The following is a 25,234-nucleotide window of genomic DNA, read 5'->3' as shown; positions in this document are numbered from 1 at the left end:
GTAGAAAAACCTTTAAAGACTATTGCCATTTAAAGATTATGGAGACCTCAGCAATAAAAAAAACTTTTTAAAAAGTGTGAAGACCTCAGCGACGAAAACAACTTTTTCAAAAATATAAAGACTTTAAGGATGAAAAAAACTTTTTAAAAAATGTGTAGACCTCAATGATGAAAAATAACTTTTTTAAAAATTTTTTAACCAAAAATCAGTTTTCAAAAATCTTTTTTCCCTCCAATAAAAAACCATTATTGTTTCTAATCAATTACTAGCATATTTTTACAAATTTTTTCAAAAAACTTTTCTTTAATATTTTTTAAATGAACTAGCGCATTGGAAATACTTGCTTATTGATTAATGTTATCCTAATTTGAATAAATTGCAAAAGCCTACTGTTCTGTTAAATCTTCTGTTCAACGTTTTCTACAACTCCTTACTTTCTTAAAAACTCAAAATTTTGGTGATTGTTTGCAGTCGCATCGACAGTGAAGCAGTAAAAGAAAAAACCGCCATTAAATTTTTATAAAAAACGAAAAAGTAAATATATAGTAAAGCTATTGTTCTTGCGTAACATTAAAAATTACACGATAAAAAGCAGTCAAAATAATTATTTGGCGTTTCTATTTATATTCAATGCATATAAACAAATTTGAATATTTAGAGAAATAATTATATGTGCGCGAAGTTTTTGCCTGAAAGTAAACTGATGGATTGAAATTTGGCTATTTAGTTCTTCCTCCCTAAAGTATTAATTTTCTTACAAAAATTCTTTTTTAACATAAGAGTATATTTAAAAAAATGCAAAAGAAGCCTGTCATGGTAAATAAGGGGCACTTTAAGCCTTATGTAAAAAAGTAGTATAAAAAATAACAGATATAGTATTAAATAACGATATAAATAAAAAATATAAAAAAATTATATGCAATTAATGTAAAACTGTGCAACTTTTTATTTCAAAAATTGGACATTGGCAAAAACACACATAAAAATGAAAAAACGTTCACATTGTATCATAATTTTTAGTTTATCCAGAATTATCGCAAAAATCGCAAACTTTATCTCAAATCTAAGAAACTATAAATAAATAAAAAGTATAATGTCCAGACTAAACTAATTTTTATAAATTATCTTTATAATTGCCTTTATAACTGATAATTAAAGTTAAAACCAATAATTGTTTGACAAAAACACTAATTATACTCAAAGTCATGTCACTAGATTTACATAAATAAATGGCCTAAATATCAAGACACTGGATATACATAATTTCCAGGAAAAAGCCCTTGTATCCCATCTTTAATTCCTTCATACCAACCATCATCGTTTTTCTTTATTACATATATAACATCTCCCTCAGTTAACTGCAACTCGTCGTCACGCAACTTTTCGTAATCATAAATTGCAACAACTGGAAAAAAAAAACCCCGAAAAAACAACAACATTAAATAGAGTAAATAAAAAAAAAAAAATCAAACAACTGTTATTAACAAACAACAAAAGAAACTGAAATTATACAACTATTACAATACATTATACAAATTATACAAATATTACAAAAAACGCAACACGTAAATTGAAAACAATATTTGAAAAGTTAAAACCTAACAAAAACTTTCAACATCAAAAACCTAAAGGAATTATTAAATGCATAAAAATTAAATGTTATTCCAATAAACCTTTTTCTTCATAAACTTCTGGAATGTTAAGAGAAATGGTTGGCGGTGGAGCTAAAACAATATCATGTACAGGTAATTGATCATAAAAATTTGATGGAGGAGCTGGAAGATCTTCCACTAGAGAATTATTTGGAGGCGTCTGATAAATATCTTCCACCAAAGGGGGAGGTGGTAGATGATCTACAAAATAAAAAGTATTATTATAATCACTTGAAACTCTAACTTGAATTCACATACTTCATTAACTTCAATAACTATTAATTCCAAAAAAAAAAAAGTAATTGCAAAGAAAATGAAATTGTAGTACGTTTTTCTAAAATTTTATGTTGAACAAATCATCGTATTGTTTACATTCCTAATTGAATAGTTTATATGGTGCTGCTGAATGAATGCAGCATGGAACAGTTTCATTTCAAAAACCAGGCAAGACTATTGACTTAGCATTAATTCTCTCTTATAGATACCCATGTTCAATGATTCAAAAAAATTTTTAACTGAAATAAATGGGTTAAAATAAATATATTTTATTTGATTTAAAAAAAATAAAATTCTTAAACATAAAATTGTTCCCAATAGAAAGTTTGAAAAAGCTTTTAACATCTTATAAAAAATAACAAAAAATATTATCCTAATTTCTTTAACTCATCTCTCGTTTTTATATGTATTCTATTCTTGTTGGTGTTATTATTATAATAATAATTATTATCATCATTGTGTTTTCGCTTTTTTCCCCTACTTTTTTATTATTACCTGCAAATTATGATTTTTTAATATATATATATATATATATATATATATATATATATATATATATATATATATATATATATATATATATATATATATATATATATATATATATATATATATATATGTATTTATTAGTCATAGTTAATAATTTTCTATTATAAATATAACTTATTATAAATTATTATTATGCTTGTAACTACTTTTATTCATCATTAAATTTATTATTATTAATTTATTATTATTATTGATTTATATCTGCAGTTAAATTGACTATAAAAAAAATTAATATATTGTTGTTGCTGACATTTTGTCATTGTAAAAACAAAAACCTAAATAATACACAGCCAAAACTTTTAAAATCAATTTTTTCTTATTTAAAAACAACAAAAATAATCATGCTCCTTGTAGTACTTCCAGGACTACCTTGTGGTAGACCAGGGGCAAAAGATATATATAAATGCTGTAGGTTAGCACATGCCCATAGAAAAGGGATGTCAAAACAATTTTAGTAAAATATTGGCTGTCAAAAGTATTCACAAAAAAAACTGCTAAAAAAATAAGATAAATTAAGTTTATTAATGCAACTTTCAGTGTAACCAATCAATCAGTGATGTAATATGGATTTAGATCAATATTTGTTAGCTTCTCATTAGCAATCATTGACCTCGAATATTTTTTACTTTTTTTATTAAGAAATGCTTCCTCCTTAAAAAGCTACTTTAAAAGAAGCAGCTTTTTAAGTCGTTTTTTAGTGCAATACTTGTTTTTATTTTCTATTCATTTTATTTATTCTAAAAAACATGATGTCATTTGCAAAATCTGATTCCAAAATATTATTGATATCTTCCAATGGTAGTTTTGCATAAAATAGTCTTTTTTCAAAAATATTTCAAACCTAAAAAAATATATTAACTTCTCTTAAGAAACATAAACAGAAACTATAAAAATCTGAGGTTTTTTTATTCTTTTCATTACCTATAAAATCTGATCAACAATAACACAAAAACTTTGTATTACAAATTTGTTTAAATATTTAATTTAAATATTAATAATAATATAAATATAATAAACACTATAAAGAAAAAAAAAGTCTGATTTTTAAAAATTTTCTAGCAGCACAACAAGTAACTTGTGGCGCAATTTGTTGCAGCACCACAAGTAATTTGTTTCAGCACCACAAGTAATTTGTTGCAACACCACAAGTAATTTGTTGCAGCACCACAAGTAACTTGTTGCAGCCCCACAAGTAACTTGTTGATGCTGTAAATTCAACCAAATCATCTATTATATTCTTTTATTAATTAATTCAACAGTTGTGATTTCCTTATCATTAAAATTTCTTGTAAAACTATCTTCAATATTTTCTGCTAAGTTAAGTGTTAAATTTGGAGAAAAGAAATTCAAATGATTTTTGAGTTTTTTTTACAAATAGTATTTCAGTTTGTTCTTGAGAAAAATTCCACAGACTACTGTTTTTTTTTTTTTTTAATTACTAATTACTATTGCTTTACTATTGTATTAAATTATTATTGTTAGGATACTGAATAAGGATTTTTTTTTTTAATTCACCTCCCCAAGGCCGATAAGGCCACTACTGATGAGGAGGCTACTTGTGGTTATAACCCTCTCTCAACTCTATAACTCCGAAACACAAACCTTGAAAAACAAGGCCGCTGCGCGGAGAAACAAGTTGAGCGCGGTACTACCAGGGACGTGGTGGGGATCGAACTCGGAACCTCTCGCTTATAAAGCGAGCGCTTTACCACGACACCACTACCGCATTTATTCATAGTTTTATTCTTCTTTGCTTTTTAAAAGAAATTTTTTTTTTTATTACTATGGCATTATTATATATTTTAATTACTATATATTTATAATAATAATATAGTATTTAAAATTAAAATTACGTTATACAATAATTATATATTACATACAGTAATTTCTAAAGTATTAATATAACTACTTTTAAATGATTTTTATTTTGTGATGCCCCTTAATAATGATGAGGAACTCAACCCAGATTCCTGACCCTCTGTGCGCTCCTGCCAATAACTAAGCCATTTAGCAGAGCATAACGTGAAATTAAGGTGGTTTATATAAGCTAAAATAAGAGTTGTTTTAACACTGAGCCCAAAATATTTTGGTAACCTTTCTTCTTCTAAACTTTTGTTTAACTTATTTAGCCAGTAGAAATCTTAAGAAACTGTTGAAAAAATGTAATAATGCATGCACTCTTAGAACATTGCTATTAACACAAATACTTACTGCTAGAAAGCTATTAAACTGTCAAGTAAGTTCTAAGTGACCTAAATTGTTACCAATGTTGGGTAATTTTAAAGTTTTCATCTCCACAAAAAATATATTTTTATTAGTAACAATACAAGTAGGAAAAAATAGTTTAGAATAATATTATTGATTAAAGAACTTAGAGCTGCCTTTAAAAAACAATATATTAAATCAGAAATTATTTTCCATTTCTAAGGATTGCTACTAATTACAGGCTTGTTGAGTGGCAGACAACTTGTATAGGTTACCAGCTTGTTAAGTGACACACAACTTGTATAGATTACCAGCTTGTCAAGTGACACACAACTTGCTTATATACCTTCAAAGTATTAGTATAAATTTTAAAAAACAAAAATATTTAATTGTTTGAACTGATCGATTCAATTTGAATCTAATTTTATCCTAAAAATTATTGCAGAATTTACTTATACTTCTGAATTTGATTGTTACACGATTTGTTGGTCTAAATTCAAAAACTGCATGTTTTGTTGGTTTGAATTTGAAAGCTGCACACTTTGGTTCATCAAGTTCTTATACAGTATCATGAGATTTAATTGTGACATACCATTACCCAAATTAAAAATACTTTAAAACAAAGCTGTGATTGGTTGACTTTAAATAATAGTAATAGATACAGTCACATTTAAAAAAAATATTTTTAAATGAACCGAACTGTAGATTAAGTGAACTATATATATTTTAGATCTTTAAATAAAATAATTAGAGCCTAATATATATATTTTACATCTTTAACTAAAATAATAAAAGATAAAAAAATGAAAAAGACCATAACAATTTTACTTACTGTCATAAAAACAATCTTCAAGATCAACAGGAAAAACTGACTGAGTTTTAAAAGATTCTTGGGGTAAAATTGGGGGCAGAGGAGGAAAATCTGAGGTATAAACAATTGTGTTAGAAAATATATTGTCTGTGATTTTATTATTTATAAAGAAAGGAACATTTTCTGATGCAGCAAAATTAATGGACTGATGACTTACTATGTTGCTATGGCAGCATTGCTCAGTTTCATTGCTATTTTTTTGGTTATTAGAGAGAGGTGTACAATAGGGAGGTAAAAAAGGTTCTAATAGAAATTGATTTTCTGATGGTAAGGGAGGGGGTGAAGGCGAAGGTGACAAAAAACATGAAGGATCTGGAAATGCTGAAATACTTGATACCAGAGAAACAGGTGGTAGAAAAGAAAATGCCGGAGGTGGAGGGGATGGAATTACTGGAGAAGATAGTTCTGATGGAAAGTCCGTGAAAATAGGTGCTGGAAAATCAGGAGATAGTGAAGAAGCAGAAAGTGATAAAGAATCAAGACGCTTGGGCAATGCTGGTGGATATACTGAAGAAGATTTTGAAAACACATGTAACGAAGATTGAGGTTCGGTGGTAATAATTGGAGGCAAAGAACACAGCGCAGGAAAAGGTAATTGTGATGGCAATGGAGAGGGTGGAGAAGGTGCTAAAGATAAGTCCAGAGAAATAGGTGATGGAAAATCGAGAGGTGCTGGAGAAACAGAACATGACAATGAACTGAGACGTTCTGGTAATGATGGTGGAAGTACTGAAAGGGAGTTTGATATTGGATGCAATGAAGAAAAAGGTTCTATAGAACAAGTAGAATGAGTTGAAGTATTAGATAATGAAGTAGCAGCTAGAGCACTGCAATTTTTAGTTAAATCTAAAGATGAACTTGTAAGAGGTTCAGAAAATGATTTTTGTGACAAAACTACTTGAAAAGGTGGTGGTGGTGGTAGAGGTGGAGGTGGTGGTGGTGGAGGTGGCAGCGGCAGTGACGATTGTAGCACAGGCAGTGGTGTTGATAATAAAGTAGCAGCTGGAACACTGCAATTTTTATTTAAATCTGAAGATGAACTTGTAAAAGGTTCAGAAAATGATTTTTGTGACAAAACTACTTGGAAATGTGTTGGTGGTGGTGATGGTGGAGATGACGATGGTGACAATGGTAACAGCAGTGGTGGTGTTGGAGTTGGCAGTTGAGATTCTTGATGTTGTGGTGTCAACGGTAGGGAAGATTGAAACAGTACATTTGGCTGAACAGGTTGAGTAACTACAGCCTTATCACTGCCTGATGGTGAATTTCGAGGAGAATTTAAAGAAGATATAGAAATATTGCGAGGAGAGTTTAATGAAGATATAGAAATATTAGAATTACTTTTATGAATTTTTTTTTCTTTATTTCCAAAATTTATAGAAAGTCTTTTACTTATTAGTACATCAATAATTTTAGGTAATGAAAAACGTTCTTTTGGGACAAAAGTAGGATCATTTTCAGTCAAAATAGAATTTGATAACTTTCTAGGGGTAGAGGTTGCAGTTGGATGTAACTTACCATCATAATCAGGTTCGGGCACAAATATTGGAGGCGGAGGCATAGCACTGTCAGAATAACTAGTAGGGGGAGCTTTCGGAATATGTTGAGGAGGGCCACCAGCACTTGTAGGTGGTGGTGGAGCCGGGGAAGAAGGTACAGCAGGTATTTTTGTGATAATTGGAGCAACAGGTGCAACAGGTGGTCTTACTGGTTGAGTCAATCTTTCTGTTGGTGGAGTGCTGACAGATTGATAAATTTGTTGCGATATACTTGATGGAATTGAGCCTTGTGATCCAGAGGTAACACTTGAAATGCTTGCAGCTTTAAACGACCCTGTAGATGATGCAGTGGATAAACGCCTCTGATTTTGAGTTTCTTGTGAACTTTTCACACCATGGCCTAAAAATTATTCATTCATAAATAATGAAATAAAATAAGGCTTAAATGTACCACTTCAATTGCTCAAATTAGAAATAAAACAAACTTTGTTTTACCTATATGATCAAGTGAATTGAAATTAATCTCTTCTCTCTTATAACTTTTAGGTTTTTCTTGTTGAGGTGGAGCAACAATTTTATGAGAACGTGAAAAGTTTTTAGATGAGGTGAGAACACCAATTTCACGCCGTGCTACTTTTTCTTTGTGTATATCAACAGTCTAAAAAGTATAAACTAAAACCATATAAAAACTTTATAAATTGTATAAATGTGAAAAATAAACTACGTAAAATAAAAGCGGGCGTAATCGAACTGCTTTTAGTTTTTATGAATTATCTTTTAAAGGCAAAATTATTTTGAATTTTTTGAAATTATTGTATAGAATTTTTTGCTCTATCATACAGTATAAAACTGTTTGATTTTCAATTGAAAAGTTTAAACATGAGTTAAACAGAGTTACTTACAGTCAGTAAGGAAATTAGAAAAATAAGAATAATAGATAATTATAATAAGACAATAAAACCAAAAATATATCAAAAGTTTGAAATTGATTTCAACATTTTATATCTAAACACAGAATTGGGTGTACTATCTATTTTATTTACAACCAATCCAACAGATTTAACAATACCAACTACAAACAATACCATATACAAACCCATTTTTAAAAGTAACTTCTTTTTAGATTTAACCAGACCCAGGTAGATACTTTTAAAGATGACACGATGGATAGATATATATGACCTAACTAGGAATTTAGGATATTTGAATGATCAATTTTCAAAATTATAATTAAAAAAAGCTTTGAAATAAAAAAAAGAACTTTTATTGAAAGAAAAAAAACAGTATTATTTGTCAATTTCACTAACTTTTGTATTTTGTGACATTTTTTATTACTTGTTAATAGCTTTTTATTAATAAACACTTTTTCATACTTTTTTATGTACATAAAAAACATTAAACATAATATGCCTTTGTTTTTAATTTTGTTTTTATGCGTACTTTTATTTATTTTATAAGTTGTTGTAAAGCTGAAAAAGATTTGCATTAATGCTTTCATAACAATTTGCATTAATCTTTATTTCTTGTGGTAATCTTCATAACCACATCATGAAATAAAAATGAAATGCATCATGCAAGGCTTAACTTCTTTGACTAAAAATTGATCTAGTAATAAGCTGATGCAGGACTGAAAGAAACAACTTCAACACTGGCATGCTAGTTACTTAACTGTAGAATGCTCTGTATTAATCAAATTTCTAAACATTTCTACTAACACTTAAATAAATTTAGGAATAATTACCAAGGAACATCTGTATCAGCAGCAAAAAATACAAAGAGACCTGGTAAGAACCTGGTTAATCAGCATTTTACAAGAAAAATCTGTAAAACTCTGCTTTTTTTGTGAAACTCTTTTTTATATAAAATTAAAAGTTTTCCATAAGGCTGTTTATCAATGCTTAATTTTCATGCACACTTTAAAGCCTGATCCTATAAACTATGCAACTATGACACAGCTTTTAATTTTATAGACATAATTGGTCTAAATAAGTTTATAATAATTAAATTAATAATTGCTGAAAGTTTTATTATGATTTGTCATTTAAAAGTAAATGCCAAACAAATAAGTTACAAAAATCATCATACAAAAACATAACAAAAACCCTGCAGCTACTTAGATCAATTACAGAAAACTTGTTCAACCATCACAACTGTGATTAAACAATGCATGGAAGAGTTAAGTATCAACAGTTGGCCTCGAATAGTGATCTATTGAAACAGGAAATAGGCCGGAATGGAATTAAGCCAAATTTGGGTATACAAGTTCAATACCGAAAGCAACATTTTGGCAAACAATTTACCAAAACTAAAACTAAAATTTCAAGTAAATAAAATTAATTTCATTAGAAATGTAGAAATCTTAAAAAGCAATTTTACATTTTTTGTTTATTTTTTGATGAATTTTTTCAATCTTATATTAAAATAAAATTACTTATAGGAAAATCTATAATTTATCGTTGTTCACTTTCTATTTAAACTATTTAAACCAAGTTTGTTTTCTTTAAACAAGATTATCAGTGCAAGATTTAAACAAGATTTATCAGTGCTAATTTTTGTTGATCCCCAGCCTGGAAGTAGTTGTAAATGCTGTCCAGCTAATAGAAAACTTAATCAGGTGATCCTCATATCATTGAAGTAAAACCCTAGAATTTCTGACAGAGATTGAACTCAAATATATATGCATTACTAACTGCAACCTAAAAATTTTTCTTAAATGCTGGCTTTAAGCCTTATTGTGCCATAAAATATCCAAACTGAGACAACAATCAGAACACATGCTATGTGAGGAATTGTTCTGAAGGAGTTTAACTTATGTTTAAGTTTATGCTATACAAGATAAACTTGCTAGGAAAATGCTGATTTGGCCAGCTTTTCACAAGATATTTATGCTCATTTGGCCACCTTTATGTCATTGTGGTAAGAAGAGCCCTCAATTTATCACTTTACAAACAATGAATGGCGAACAGAGTACTTCCAAATACATTTATTTTCTTTGATTCATTCATACAACTGTTGCACACTTTTTCAAGATATAGCCTGTTGCCACTAGGTTTGAACAATTATGAAATGGTGTTATGCTACCAAAGTCAAGGTGGTGCGTTAAATTATGAATATATTTAATTGTCAGGAACTTTGTCTAATCAAGAAATACTGGACAATTATAAAATCTAAATTTAAGAAAACATTTAGACTTGTCAAGAAAATCAAGCTAATAAAAATGTGCGCTGAAAAGTTTTTATCAAGTGCTGTACGAGATCTGTATGTGCTCTATTAAAAAAAAATTTTGCAATTCTGATTCTGGTCTGGTTAATTTTGTTCATTAATAAACAAGCTTTCATTTTATATGCAGCAAAAACCATTCAAGTAATTTAGTAACATTTCAGCCCTTAAAGTTATGAGTTGTGCATGCTTTAATACCTTACTACAATAAAATACACTCTTATTTATCATATTTTTTGTGTTTACAGTTCAGTTCAATCAAAAAAAAAATATTTTTATTTGAATAAAAAAATTCATTTCTAGTAAGGTTAAGAGACTTGTTGTTGTGCAGTGTGTGTTGTTGTGCGATGTGTGTTGTTGTGCGATGCGTGTTGTTGTGCAATGTGTGTTGTTGTGCGATGCGTGTTGTTGTGCGATGTGTTGTTGTGCGATGTGTGTTGTTGTGCGATGTGTGTTGTTGTGGGTATTACTAAAATGTATTTAGAATAAAAATAGCCTGGATTATTGATACTTTAATTTTATAAGATGTATTTATTTAAATTTATTAAACTTTAATTTAATATTTCCTAACACCTTACCAATCCAATATTATTAGCATGAGAATTCATCTTATCAAGTTGTATAACTTGCTGATCCATCATCTGAAGCATGTTTACAGCCAAAGAATGAATTTGATATGCAACACTAGCAAGTGATTGAGATGCATAAGCTTTTGTATCTTCCAAGAACTTTGTTGTATCAGCACTATAAAAGACATATTTCAAGATTCCAATATTTTGTAAGATATTCTATCTTTTAGCAAAATTGAAAAAACATTAGTGGTTTTTCAATTTTGAAAACCCTAACACACAAACACATATAAGTATCAAAAAAAAAATTAATTTAAATTAATTTGTATACATTTGGTATACAAATTAATTTAAATTAATTTTTTTTTTAATACTTATATGTAATATAAATAATTTTTTTTAATACTTATATGCATTTAAATGTTTTGAAAATACCATAAATAGCAGTCCTTATTTTTGCTCTAAATGTTTGAGCAGGTCAGTCTCTTTTAAATCATTATTCTGAACTCTGCTTTTTACTCAATATTTCATATTTAAAAAGAATTGAATAAAAAATTTTTAAACAAATTTGAGTTATAAAGATTTTTTTTGTGAATCAAAGTTGGATTATATAAATTTTTTCAAATACTGATTATCAAATATTTTAAATTTTTAAATCAAAAAAATTTTTTTCAACCAACAAATATACTTATATTTATAAAATGTTTATAACAAAATGAGCTATTGAATCAATATTTGGTTTTCTGTTAAAATGTTTGGCATTTACTTCCAAGTCATGGTTTTTAAAGGTAAAACTAAACATTTTCTGTCCGTTACTTGTTGCCTTCACTAAAATTAACTTTTTTACTGTGTTGATAGATCAATGCAGTTGTGGGTATCAATAATTTATAGTTTATACAAAAGGTCTATCTGTTTCTATCACCCCATTGTTCAGGATCTAAGTTTTAAGGAACTTGTGTGTTAACATTTAATGAAACAAAAACATAAGTGTTTAAAATATTAAACACCATAGTTTGCATACAATAAGTATTTTTCTGTTATTTCTTTGTTCACCCGTGTTATGTTCAAGATTTGAGAATTTTTGTCATTTTGGAAAAATGTGTAAATTATGGAACAAATTTACTAATAGCATTTTTTAAAAACAAGAATATAATGGTGTTATGCAAAATATTTCATTAAAAAAAATAAATAAAAAATAAGAGCAAAAATTGCTTTTAAAAACAAATAGAGGAATGTAAATTTGTTTGATTCATATTAGCAAAGTTGTGAATCGCAACCAACTTGCCTGATTCTAGTAAACTTTACTATAATTTCTTTTGAAAAATTTTTAGAATTTTGCCAAACATAGAAAGATTTTAAATGTAACAGAGAAGTCTAACGAAGGGGATGACAGTAAAATGCTATTTCTTTTACTATGTGTATTGACTTACTGGCAATCGCATCAGAGTTTCTGTTTCTATGCAAAGTGGTAAAACTGACACAGTTAATACCATGTCCATATTTCATATGCTTTTTTAATCTGTGAACAATAGAATCATAACCCAAATTATTTTTAACTGACTTTAATTTTTAATTCTTGGGGTGCCACCTTAGAGTATTTTAAAGATTTAATAACTCTTAAAATAATTATAAAAGATTATTATATTTTGTTGAAAACAAAGGATTGTTTATGTTTATTAAAAAACTCCCTCATGTAAAATATTTGATTTCCAAAGTTACTGATAAGGAGGGAAAATATTATTTTTAAAGCATTAAAATGAAAAATTACGACTGGTCATTTAATTAAGTTAAACAAAAAAAAAGAGTTTTTTATAGTTAGCTTAGAAAAAGAAGTAGAAAGCAAGCAAATATTTAAATTTGTTCCAAAAGTTTTAAATTATGAAGGATGGGATCATAGTAGTAGTGGAAAACATAACTGCTAATAACAATGAGTTTGCAGATGACTTCATTACTTATTTATTACATCATTTTGAAGCACCATAATATCATTTATAAGATCATGGTAAAAAAAAAAAATGAAATCAGTCTCAGATTTAAATTGTTGCGCTAGACTAGTAAAAAACGCAATTAGTACGCGCGACAAGGAAATGAATTAAGTTAATCAATTAAGAATTAAAATCAATTTTTTAAAGTGAAAAAAAAAGTGTCGCCATTAGCAAGAAAGATCGTTCATTCAAAAGTTGAAAAAAAAATGTTTTTAATTTTTAATTGACGTCAGTTATTCTCCAGTTAAAATTGTTCAATACGTTTAATAAATTATTTTGTTAATTTATTTTTGTTATTCAAAAACTCTTTATTTACATTCTTGCTTTTAATCTTAAGTTAGGAGGTACAAATAAAATTTGCATATTAATAAATATTATAATATAAAATAAGTTAATAACGTTTTTATATTAAAAGATTTATTAATAATTTCGGTAAAATAAGTTAGCTGGGAAAGTAAACCGAAAACAAACAAAAAAATCAAAAATAAAACTTGCAATGAAACGTATTATATATGTTATATTTGCGTAAAACATAAAAGAAGATAATTAAATAATATTATTAATTATTAACCAATGTTTACAATAATTTACGTAGATATTTAATGTATATTTGTAAATTGAAAAAAATTGATCTGCCCTCTAAATGTCTTTGTTACTTACTCGGTGTAGTTAAGGCAATTTTAAAATACTATAGCATCTGTATGATATTTTGTTGACTACTACATATTTCTGTTAAATGATCAGGTCTGTGAATCATGAAAAGACGGAAAAAATAAAATGATAAATTTTGCGGTATCATAAAATAAAAATATTTGAAGCGAAAAAACCCAGATTGTAGATTTTTTTTTTCTAAATCTTTATAAAATCCTAATTCGCTTGTCCAAATTCGTATAAGATTTTAAATAAATACAATTTATAGGTAAAATGAACATCGTAGATTAAAAACTTTTAACGTTTATTGGCGCTTTTTCTTGATTGCAAGTTCTTTTTTGGTTGGAATTCTTGTATTTTTTGTAAAAATTGATAGAAATATTGTATTTTGACAACTATATAAAGCTAATAGGTCAGAACTAGGATCTATAGTAAATTACGATTAGAACTAGGATCTATAGTAAATTAAGGCACTTTTTCAAAAGATTTTAACTAAATTCATGTTAACGCCGATGAGCGAAAGTGATCTAAAGGCTCCAAAATGGTATTCTTTGTATTCACAATTTGGGGTAGTAAAAAGGATTAGAAAATTATAGAAAAAAGAGAAAAATTCTTCAAATATTAAAAAAACCTGAAGAGAAAAAAAATATAACATCTAAAGCTTTTGTTTGGACATAATACGCTTATAAAATCATGCCAATTTTAAATAAATAAATTCGAATAATTTGTAAATCGCCTTAACTACACAGAGTATTTAAATAAAAGTAGCATTATATTTAACATAAATTAGCGAGCCAACCAATTTTTCAATAAAAGGTTATTAAAAATTCGGAAACTTTAATTTAACTTTCATTAAAAAGCAATCGATTTAAATAAGTTTTTTACTATTTGAATTTATCTTATGATAAAAATTGTAATATAAAATATGATGAACAATAATACGATTACCTATGTAAGAAAGTTAAAATTTTTTTTTAACTATTTAAAAATTTTTCGTTTTAAAATACTAAGTATTTTAAATCTGATATATTCGAAATCTTTCAATATAATTAGGGTTGTCAAACGTCTGGATTTTACAAACCTGTAATAATTTTTTTTTTAGTGTTTTCCTTCGTAAAAGCCATAAAATTCTGGCATTCCTAAGTACAATGTATAGTTTTTTTTATCGACTGTTGTTAAAAAGTTGTTTTAGCAAGTTAAAAAATTACAAGAGGATCTTGGAAATCGTCAAAAATGTTTTGTTAAAAATTAAATACTATTTAGCAATTTTTTTACATTAATAATTTGAAAATAAAAATAAAAGAAGACAATATATGTAACTAATCGTTTAAACCTTTTAAAACTGTATTTAATAGCGATTTACGCAATTAAAATAGATCAAAGTTTCAATAAATAAATTTATTAATTCATTCATTAAAACTGCAAACAATTGTCTTTTGTTCTAGTTTTCTCTCAACAGTATTAAACAAAGGAGAGAAGCAATTTAAAAATGAAAACTGACAAAAATTGCTCAAAATGAAACAAGATGAATAATTATAATTAAACATTTATAAAATATAAAAATGTTCCTGAAAAATAAAACAGAAAAATATTCCTATGAATAACCCAGCAAAAATTAAAAACTTTTATTGAAACTTAATTGTATCTAAAAAATTGTATCTAGGGTAATTCCATGTCAAATCATCCAGGTCATGTCACCCCATGTTTGGGATTTTGCTAATTTTTTTATATGTTATATGGTTTATAAAAATTAAGAAAATTTGAAATTTGGAACCTCCAACCCCTTACGGTTCTTGAGATATTCAGGTTTCAATTTTCTTATTTATGCTGACTCAGCATTTTTTGCAAAATGTATTTTTGTCATTAAATAGCAATAATTAATGGACGAAATAAGGTATCATTTTGAAATTTGGTACATAGACAATCTTCCATATGGCGGATACAAATATTAGATTAAAAAAATTTTTAGACCACGTTAAGTACATGTAAATTGAATAATAATGGCATTTATTTTGGGGTATTTTGACGGTCAAATTTGTGATGTCACCTTGATAATTTTTTTTAGGCATTACTATAACTTACAATATAGGTATCAAACTTCACTATTAATTAAAAATATATTATTGCATTTTTTGACTTTTCTAAATTCAGCCTTTTAAGTAATTTATTGCTAATTTAATTATAAAAAAATTAGCTATATCTTAATTTCTGGTTATAAAAAGTCATTTTCAAAGTCATTTTGAAGGCAATAATAGATGTATATAAATATAAATTCTAAATTTTTCGTACCTGGGGTAGGCCCCCCCGCCCTCCCAAAAAAAACGAAAATTTTCCTAATTTTGTAAAAAGTTTTTTTTAAGTCATTTTGAGGGCAATGATAAATGTATACGTATTTATAAATATTTGGTACCTGAGGGAGGCTTCCCTTCCCCCTCCCCCATTTTTATTTTATTGCTTCTGTTTAAACTTCATTCTGTAAATATTAGTTTACTGTTACTTTGCAGGAATTTTATATTTGCTTAACTAATTAAAGAATGTTATGAATGATACTATATGATTGGTAAATAAAATAAAATTTAATTACCTTTTAATCATATATATAAGGAAGTCATATAATATGACACATCCTAACAAATAATTTGTAATAAGAGTTTTCTATAAACCAAATAATGTTCATGGTATTTCTAAATAAATTTATTTAGTAAAATATATAAAAATCAGATTTTTCGAATAGATTAAAAACTTTAAATGATGGAAAAGTGTTCTATTGGATTAGAATGTAATGTTGACTGCCACAAGCAAGGTTAAACAAAAATTTCGTGTTGTAAATATTAGTTTCCTATTACTTTGCAGCAATTTTATATTTACTTAACTAATTAATGAATGTTATAAATTATACTAAACGATTGGTAAATAAAATAAAATTTAATTACCTTTTAATCATATATATATAAGGAAGTCATATAACTTAGACACATCCTAACAAATAATTTGTATAAATAAGTCATAGTATAAGGAAGTCATAGACACATCCTAACAAATAATTTGTATAAATAGTTTTCCATAAACTAAATAATGTGAATGGTATTTCTAAAAAAATTAATTTAGTAAAATTTTTCAAAATCAGATTTTTATAGATGAATAGATTAAAAAGTTTAAATTATGGAAAAGTGTTCTATAGGATTAGAATGTAATGTTGATTGCCACAAGCAAGGTTTAACAAGAAGACAAGGTCTTTTAGATCTATCAGCATTTTCAAGTGTTGAAAAACAAGAGTTATTATGGAGAGCTGGTTTATTTGATTGTGAAAAATTGTTTACAACAGTTTGCTATTATCATAGAGAATACTTTGGAGCTGCATTTGAAAGAAAATTTCAGAAATGCTGTAATCTATATAAAAAACATGGAAATCGAAAGAAAAATGTGAAAGGTAATTTTTATACTATTTTGATGAAACAGTTTATTATTTTGATTAAAATAGTAATTAAATAAATTTAAAAAAAATTAGGTACATTTATAAAGTAACAATTACACTCATTTATTCTTTACAATGATGGTGAGTTGATATTAGTTTTTAGAAATGATTGTTTCCTTTTTTTCATAGGAAATGTGAAGATATCGCTATCAATGGCAATAACTCTAAAAACACAAGACATTGCTGCTGTACCTGGGTGGAAATTATGCAGTAGTTGTTACAAAAGGGTACATTGTATAAATAAAGAATTAAAATCAATTGATCAATGCTATAGTAGGATTGAGCCTGAACAAGAACAACGTTCATCTCTCAATGAAAGTCTTGGATCTATAGTTATGTCACCTATTAAGCTTAAATCAATTCCAAAACACCAACGATTACCAGCTGCCAAAAGAAAATTTGATCAAATAACTGGAGCAACAGCAAACAAAATAAAAAAAGTTTATGATATTGATCCTATTATTACATTGACACCATCTTGTACACCATTAAGTTCTTCAATTGATAACCAAATTGACGATCTATACTCACTTTTAAATGAATTGAAAGATAAGATAAAAAATGTGACATCATACTCCGCAAAAATTCAGATATTAACACTAACTCCAGAATCATGGTCACTCGCAAAGTCTGCAGAATTTTTTAATGTATCTAATTACCTAGTACGAGAAGCTAGAAAAGCTAAAAAAAAACATGGAATTTTGCATAAACCATCATCAAAAAAAGGAAAGTCGCTTTCCCATGCAACCGTTGATCTTGTTCATAGCTTTTATCAAAGTGACGAGTACACACGAATGCTGCCTGGAAAAAAAGATTTTGTGAGTATAGGGTACAGGCAACACATGCAAAAAAGAATAATATTGATTAATTTAAAGGAACTATATGTAGCATTTAAATTCCAACATTCTAACTTAAACGTCGGATTTTCTAAGTTTTGCAGCCTTCGCCCTAGATGGTGTATAACCACAAACTCGTCTGGCACCCACTGTGTTTGTGTCTGTACCTATCATCAGAATGTTAAGTTGTTAACTGATGCTCTTAAAATTGACAAAGACTATAGAGATTTGATGGAAATGATTGTTTGCAATAGGGATAATGTAGAGTGCATGTTACATCGATGTCCGTTATGCCCTGGTATTGCTGCTTTAAAAGAATTCTTAACAGCAAAGTTTGACAACAGCGATAAAGAAATAACAATTAACCAATGGCAGCATACAGATAGAACTACGCTGATCAATCAAAAAATTAATATTGAAGATGTTATCGACCTTATATACTATAAAATAGATAAATTAACATCTCATTCACTTATAGCTAAAAGTCAAGCCAAGTACCTCAAAGACTGTAAAGAGTTATTAAATCAAAATGAGTGTATAGTATTGGGTGACTTTGCAGAGAACTTCCAATTTATTGTTCAGGTTGAGGTGCAAGTTACCATTGGAATAAACCAAAATGTACACTTTACCCTATTATTATTTACTATAAATCAAATGATAAACTACTATTAAAGTCATTTTGCATCCTTTCTGATGACGCTGAGCATGATGTATACTTTGTATATAAAATACAACAGCTCATTACTAATTACATTAAGGCAAACATTCTACAGATTAGTAATATTAAATACTTCACTGATGGATGTGCAGCACAATATAAAAACTTTAAAAACTTTATTAATCTTTGTCATCACAAAGAAGACTTTGATATTGATGCTGAATGGGTTTTTTTTGCTACTAGCCATGGTAAGTCTGCTAGTGATGGCATTGGCGGCACAGTAAAACAATTAACTGCACAAGCTAGTTTAAAAAGAACAGTGATTGGACAGATTTTGGAGGTAGATAAGATGTTTGAATTTTGTGTAACCAATATAAAAAACATTCAATTTATTTTAGTTTATAAAATAGAAATAAATGAAGTACGATCATCATTGCAACCAAGGTTTACTATGGGAAGAACCTTGCCAGGAACAAGATCCTTTCACCATTTTATACCAATTGATAAATATACAATTTCTTTTAAAAGGATGAGTCAACAAACTGATGTTCAGACATTTAAGCTTGTGCAGATACCAAATGAGCTGGTTGTGCAGCAAGTTATTTATAATCATATGGACTATGTAGCTTGCATGTATGACAGCTTTTGGTGGATTGGAATTATAAACAAAAAAGATGAAGGAGATTATAAAATTCAATTTATGCACCCACATGGTCCCAGTCCAAGTTTTTCTTGGCCTGCACGAGAAGATATGTGTTGGGTCCCATCAAATCATATTTTATGTACCATTGATCCGCCATCTACAACAAATGGTCGTGTATACAAAATTTCAGAAATTGAGTTGGCAAAAATTATTGAACAAAATAATCAAGATTTTTAGAAAAAGTTTCTATTGCGTCATTATTTTTATACTTGTACATAATTTTTTTAAATATAATTACAATATAATTGTATGTGTAATTAGCACAATTTGGCCACACAAATAAAAATCTCTTGGTAACTTGTCTTTATATATTTTCATTAAAACATTTTTGGAAAATTAGGAAAATTTTCGTTTTTTTTGGGAGGGCGGGGGAGGGGGGGATCTACCCCAGGTACAAAAAATTTAGAATTTATATTTATATACATCTATTATTGCCTTCAAAATGACTTTGAAAATGACTTTTTACAACCAGAAATTAAGATATAGCTAATTTTTTCATTAATAAGTTAGCAATAAATTTTATGCTGACTCAGCATTTATATAAGCTTTACTTGAAAGGCTGAATTTAGAAAAGTCAAAAAATGCAATAATATATTTTTAATTAATAGTGAAGTTTGATACCTATATTGTAAGTTATAGTAATGCCTAAAAAAAAATTATCAAGGTGACATCACAAATATGACCGTCAAAATACCCAAAAATAAATGCCATTATTATTCAATTTACATGTACTTAACGTGGTCTAAAATTTTTTTTAATTTAATATTTGTATCCGCCATATGGAAGATTGTCTATGTACCAAATTTCAGAATGATACCTTATTTCGTCCATTAATTATTGCTATTTAATGACAAAAATACATTCTGCAAAAAATGCTGAGTCAGCATAAATAAGAAAATTGAAACCTAAATATCTCAAAAACCGTAAGGGGTTGGAGGTTCCAAATTTCAAATTTTCTTAAATTTCATAAACCATATAACATATAAAAAAATTAGCAAAATCCCAAACATAGGGTGACATTTTTTGATTTTTTTGGATGATTTGACATGGAATTACCCTCTACTTTTTTAAATGTCAGAATGTAATGACCTTTTTTTTTTTTTTTTAGCCGCACCTAAATTCCCAATTTCGCTAAAACGCTGTATGAATTTTTTTTCTGGCTAACACCCTATGAATGTATGACAATACTTTTAAAAAAAAGTTTGTGTTCAGATTATATATAATAACTTTACAAACATTATAAAAAATTAAATTGAGCACTGTATATATATACAGACCTGGCCTTTAACTCCAAAGAAGGTTACAGCAGTGAAAACACTAATTAAAGAGTAGCACTACAGCCAGAGGAAGATTGCTCAGAAATTTCACATTTCTGCAGCTTCAGTTAATAGAATTAAGAAAGAATTGGATCTTGGTCAGGATTTCTATGAAGAAATAACAAAGAACAGGAATCATAGCGGCATCAAATCAAAGTTTACTGCTCACACCAAGCGGACTCTGGTCGAGCTCTACAAATCTAACTGTAGAACAATGAGTCTTGATCTCATTTGTAAGATATCAGAGTATGGTGTGCTAGTTTCACTCAGAACTGTAAGACGTCAGCTGTGCAATGCTGGGTTGACTGCTAAATATCCTCTGAAGAAAGCCAAGCTAAAACCAGTCATGATGAAAAAGAGGATAATCTGGGCAAATCAGTACAAAGAATGGACTTCTAATGACTGGACAGAAATACATGTAACATAGCATAACACTAGACATTCAAAATAATCAATTCAATGCATACATGTACACTGTACTACAAGTAAACACTTCCAATGAAAAGTAAATGTCCACTTCTATCTTATTTAAATAATAATGAGTAACATTTTCTTTGGAAGATTTTACTTGCAGTATAATGTATATGTATGCATTGAATTAATAATTTTGGATGTCTCGTCGTTGTATTAAGTTACATGTACTTATTGCAATAATTGCATAATACATGATTTGCCATACTGTAAATGCAAATCCTGAGCAATATATTATTTACATTGTTTTGTGATTACAGGTGTGCTTCAGTGATAAGAGCAAAACTGATACCATGCCCAGAGCTTTTTTGCTTTGTCATCTAACAAACAGTGAGGAGCCCTCACTGTTTGTTAGATGACAAAGCAAAAAAGCTCTGCTTCCAGAATGTGTTTCCGCAACCGTCAAGCATCTCACATCTGTTATGATTTGGGGAGCTATCTCTGCTCAAGGTCCAGGCCATCTGCATATCATGAATAAGTTTATGAGGCAGGACCAATACATTAAAATCTTGCAGTCTAAGCTGCTACCCCAAATGACTGCATGGTTTTCTAACAACAATAGAATTTTCATGCAAGACAGAGCATTTTGCCTAAAAGCAAAAAAGGTTACTGAGTTCCTGAAAAAGGTAAACATTTCTTGGCTTAACTGGGCAGAAAACTCATCTGACATGAATCCTATTGAGAACTTCTGGCATCTTATCAAACATAGTGTCAATGCAATGAAACCCACCATTAAGCATTGCTTGATTAAATACATACTTTAAGTATGGAATCACAATTAAGACATCCACAAAATGTGCCTCAGTCTCATACAGAGAATGCCAAACATGTGGCTTAAGTAATCAGCAACAATGGTGATTACACCAAGTATTGACTGTTGGATCTATTAGCTGTTGATAGAGCATGACCCAATGCAGTTTAGATACATAAACTATGAATTAAACATAGTTTCATGTATGCAGATTTCGTGTATTTTGACTGAAAACTCATTAAAATTTCAAAAAATTTAAATACAATAATAGAAACTCTAAAATCATTCAATTTTCATCTTATAAACAACCTAATATTGCTTTTTTTGAGTATTCTGGCTGAAGAAACACATGCTAAATGCTAAATTTGGTGTTTTTTTATGATTTTTGCACATGTTTCTGATGATTTAGCAAGGTCAGTATATACACATATTACTCTCTCTCTCTTTCTCTCTCTCTCTCTCTCTCTCTCTCTCTCTCTCTCTCTCTCTCTCTCTCTCTCTCTCTCTCTCTATATATATATATATATATATATATATATATATATATTTATATATATATATATATATATATATATATATATATATATATATATATATATATATATATATATATATATATATATATGTATGTATATATATATATATATATATATATATATATATGTATGTATATATATATATATATATATATATATATATATATATATACATATATATATATATATGTATATATATATATATGTATATATATATATATATATATATATATATACATATATATATATATATATATATATATATATATATATATATATATATATATATATATATATATATATATATATATATATATATATATATATATATAACCCTTGGAATCAGGAAAAATGAGGTCCGCAATAATTTGCCGACCTCAATCTTATAGAGGTCGGCATCAGGTTGGCAAAAATTATTTGATACAAAGGTCTGATCATAAAACATAGAAATGAGGTTGGCAATTTATTGCCAACCCTAAACACTTTTAATTCAGCATAACCGAATGCCAACGCTAATTCCGAGGATTGTATATATATACATATATACATAATTATAACCCTTGGAATTAGGGTCGGCATTCGGCAATGCCAACCTAACTGCCAACCTGAAATTGTTTGAGGTCGGCAAAATATATATGTGTGTGTGTGTGTGTGTGTGTGAAAAAAGTTTTAAGCAAAACTTTGTTGTTGACTTGCATTCATTTTTAAAGAAAAAGATATGTTTTGATTATTCAGCTGGTGTAATTAAAAAAAAATAGCAAGAACTAAAGATTTGATGACGAGTTTGGAAAAAAGGATAAAAGAAAAAGAAAGCTTTCTAAATTATATGTTAGAAAAAAAAATTTACATTTTGTAGATTTTCTTGTTGAAAAAATAAAAATAATATTAACATAGATGCAAATAATATGTATTATCATTATAACAAAAAAATTTGTAAACCCTTTGTTGGTTCTGATATAAATACAGAATGCAGCATTATTGATTTTAATACTGGAAATAATCATGATTTTATTGTTGATTTTCTGTATCATTTAGTCCTTTAATATATGAACATGAAAAATATGATTTTATTGCTTTATTGAGTCTCAATTTTCTACTTTTCTGACTTAGTCAAGTTCTTTTTGTTTAAGCATTAATTATCAGGTGCTAAATACAAAGGAGGGGTAGTTTTGTTAACTTTTGGAGAATATAACCACTTTGAGTGCTAGATTAAGATTCATTAAATTTATTCACTTATTAAATTTCACTTATTGCCAAAGAAAACTATCTACTGATAAAAATAAAAATTGGAGTAATGAGGCTTTAAAATGTCAAAATTAAACTAGCTGATCAAAATAAAAACTTTCATTGTAATCAGCTTAAAAACACTAAACAAGAATTCAAAAAAGTTATATAGAGTTTGTATTGAAAACTGAATAACTTATATTGTTTTTGTTATAAATTCTTGAGCTGTTTGTCCACATTTCAATCCCAGAACCCTTAGTTTTAATTTATTCAATATTTGCTAATATTTTATAACTTTTAATTGCCTGGCCAAATAAGCATAAAATGTTCAAATGGACACAGTTTGAAGATGTAAACAAAAGAGAATCTGCAAGTAAAACTTATGATCCAGCCACTCAACTTTTAAGAATGCCAACATTAAAAAATTTAATTGAAAATTTAGTAAATAAATCAAAAATTAGGACAAAGAACTTTTTCTGAATTGGTTATTTTAATGTTTTTTCTGACTTTTGCATTGAGCCTTTTGCAAACCATAAAATTGCAAATGTATTATCCTCAGCATCAACATCTATGATACAGTCATTACAGACATAAAGTAGTTTAGTTCCTAATGTTTCTTATTCTTCAATTTTATTATCTTTTTATAAGTATGAGTATGTTGTAAAGATATAAAATAAAATTTTGATTTTGGATACTATTGGGTTGAGGAATAATTCATGAGCGTTATTTTCAAAGTTAAAAATGCACGCAGAAATATAATGCATTGGTAAAATGTTTTATGTTGTTTGAAAGAGAATGTTTTGCTCTACAAGATAGTGTGTTTTGATTTGTTAGTTTTTTTTTATTTTTGTGTATTTTCAGATCATTAAAATGGAATGTCAAGTGGACAAAACTGAGCATTTTCGACACCATTTGCTTTTTGCATTTAATCGAGGTGTTAAGGCCGCCGAAGCTGCTCTTGAGATTTGTGCTGTGTATGGAGAAGGAGCAATGCCTGAAAGTACCGCCCGCCGTTGGTTTTCGCGCTTCAAAAATCGGAATTTTGACCTCAAGGACGGATCACACACCGGTCGACCAATTGAGTTCGACGAAGAGCGATAGAATCAACTTCTTCACGAAAATCCACATCAAACGACCAGAGAATTGGCGGAGCAGATGGATTGTGATCAAAAAACTGTGGTGAACCACCTTCACTCAATGGGCAAGGTTCAGAAACTCGGCGCTTGGGTGCCACACACTTTGAGCGAAAACAACAAAAATCAATGTTCCACAATCGCCGCCGGTTTGCTCGCTCGACATCGCTCAACTCATGGTCACAAACAGCGTTTTCTTTACCGCATTGTCACTGGCGATGAAAAATGGTGCCTTTACGTCGATATGAAGCAGCGAAAAGAATGGCTCAGCCCCAAAAAACAAGCCGCTCCGCGAGCAAAAAAAGACCTTCATCCTCGAAAGATCATGTTGTGTGTATGGTGGGATTGGGAAGGCATAATTCATTACGAACTGCTTGAGCGCAACCAAACAGTCAATGCGGAGCTCTAGGTTCAACAACTGCATCGACTCAACGAAGCAATTCAGCAAAAAAGACCAAATAGGCGAAATGGCGTTCTTCTGCAACACGACAATGCCCGTCCTCACATCGCCAATATGACCAAAGCCGCGATTCAAGAACTCAAATGGGAAGTGCTGCCTCATCCTTCATACTCTCCAGACTTGGCGCCGTCAGATTTTAATCTGTTTCGATCGCTTTCGAACACTTTGCGCGGTGTATCGTTCAATAATGACGTG

The 25,234-nt window shown here is 28.4% G+C and overlaps 1 protein-coding gene across 1 annotated transcript in view; it reads right to left on the bottom strand.

The window, feature by feature from the left end:
- Window positions 1–1,096: 1,096 nt before the first annotated feature.
- Window positions 1,097–25,234, bottom strand: part of LOC100201310 (abl interactor 2) — a 25,482-nt gene continuing 1,344 nt past the window's right edge. Inside the window, exons 2-6 of the mRNA XM_065810139.1 lie at window positions 10,850–11,015; window positions 7,548–7,710; window positions 5,515–7,452; window positions 1,674–1,853; window positions 1,097–1,405 (exon numbers count right to left, since the gene is read on the bottom strand). Of these exons, the coding sequence (XP_065666211.1) occupies window positions 1,242–1,405; window positions 1,674–1,853; window positions 5,515–7,452; window positions 7,548–7,710; window positions 10,850–11,015 (2,611 nt within the window). The 3' untranslated portion in view covers window positions 1,097–1,241. The remainder of the gene's footprint in view (window positions 1,406–1,673; window positions 1,854–5,514; window positions 7,453–7,547; window positions 7,711–10,849; window positions 11,016–25,234) is intronic.

This window comes from Hydra vulgaris, chromosome 11 (genome assembly GCF_038396675.1).
Source record: "Hydra vulgaris chromosome 11, alternate assembly HydraT2T_AEP".
NCBI classification, from domain to species: Eukaryota; Metazoa; Cnidaria; class Hydrozoa; order Anthoathecata; family Hydridae; genus Hydra; species Hydra vulgaris.
The sequence above is the reverse complement of the archived record's forward strand: the minus strand, read 5'-3'. Positions and strand labels throughout refer to the sequence as shown.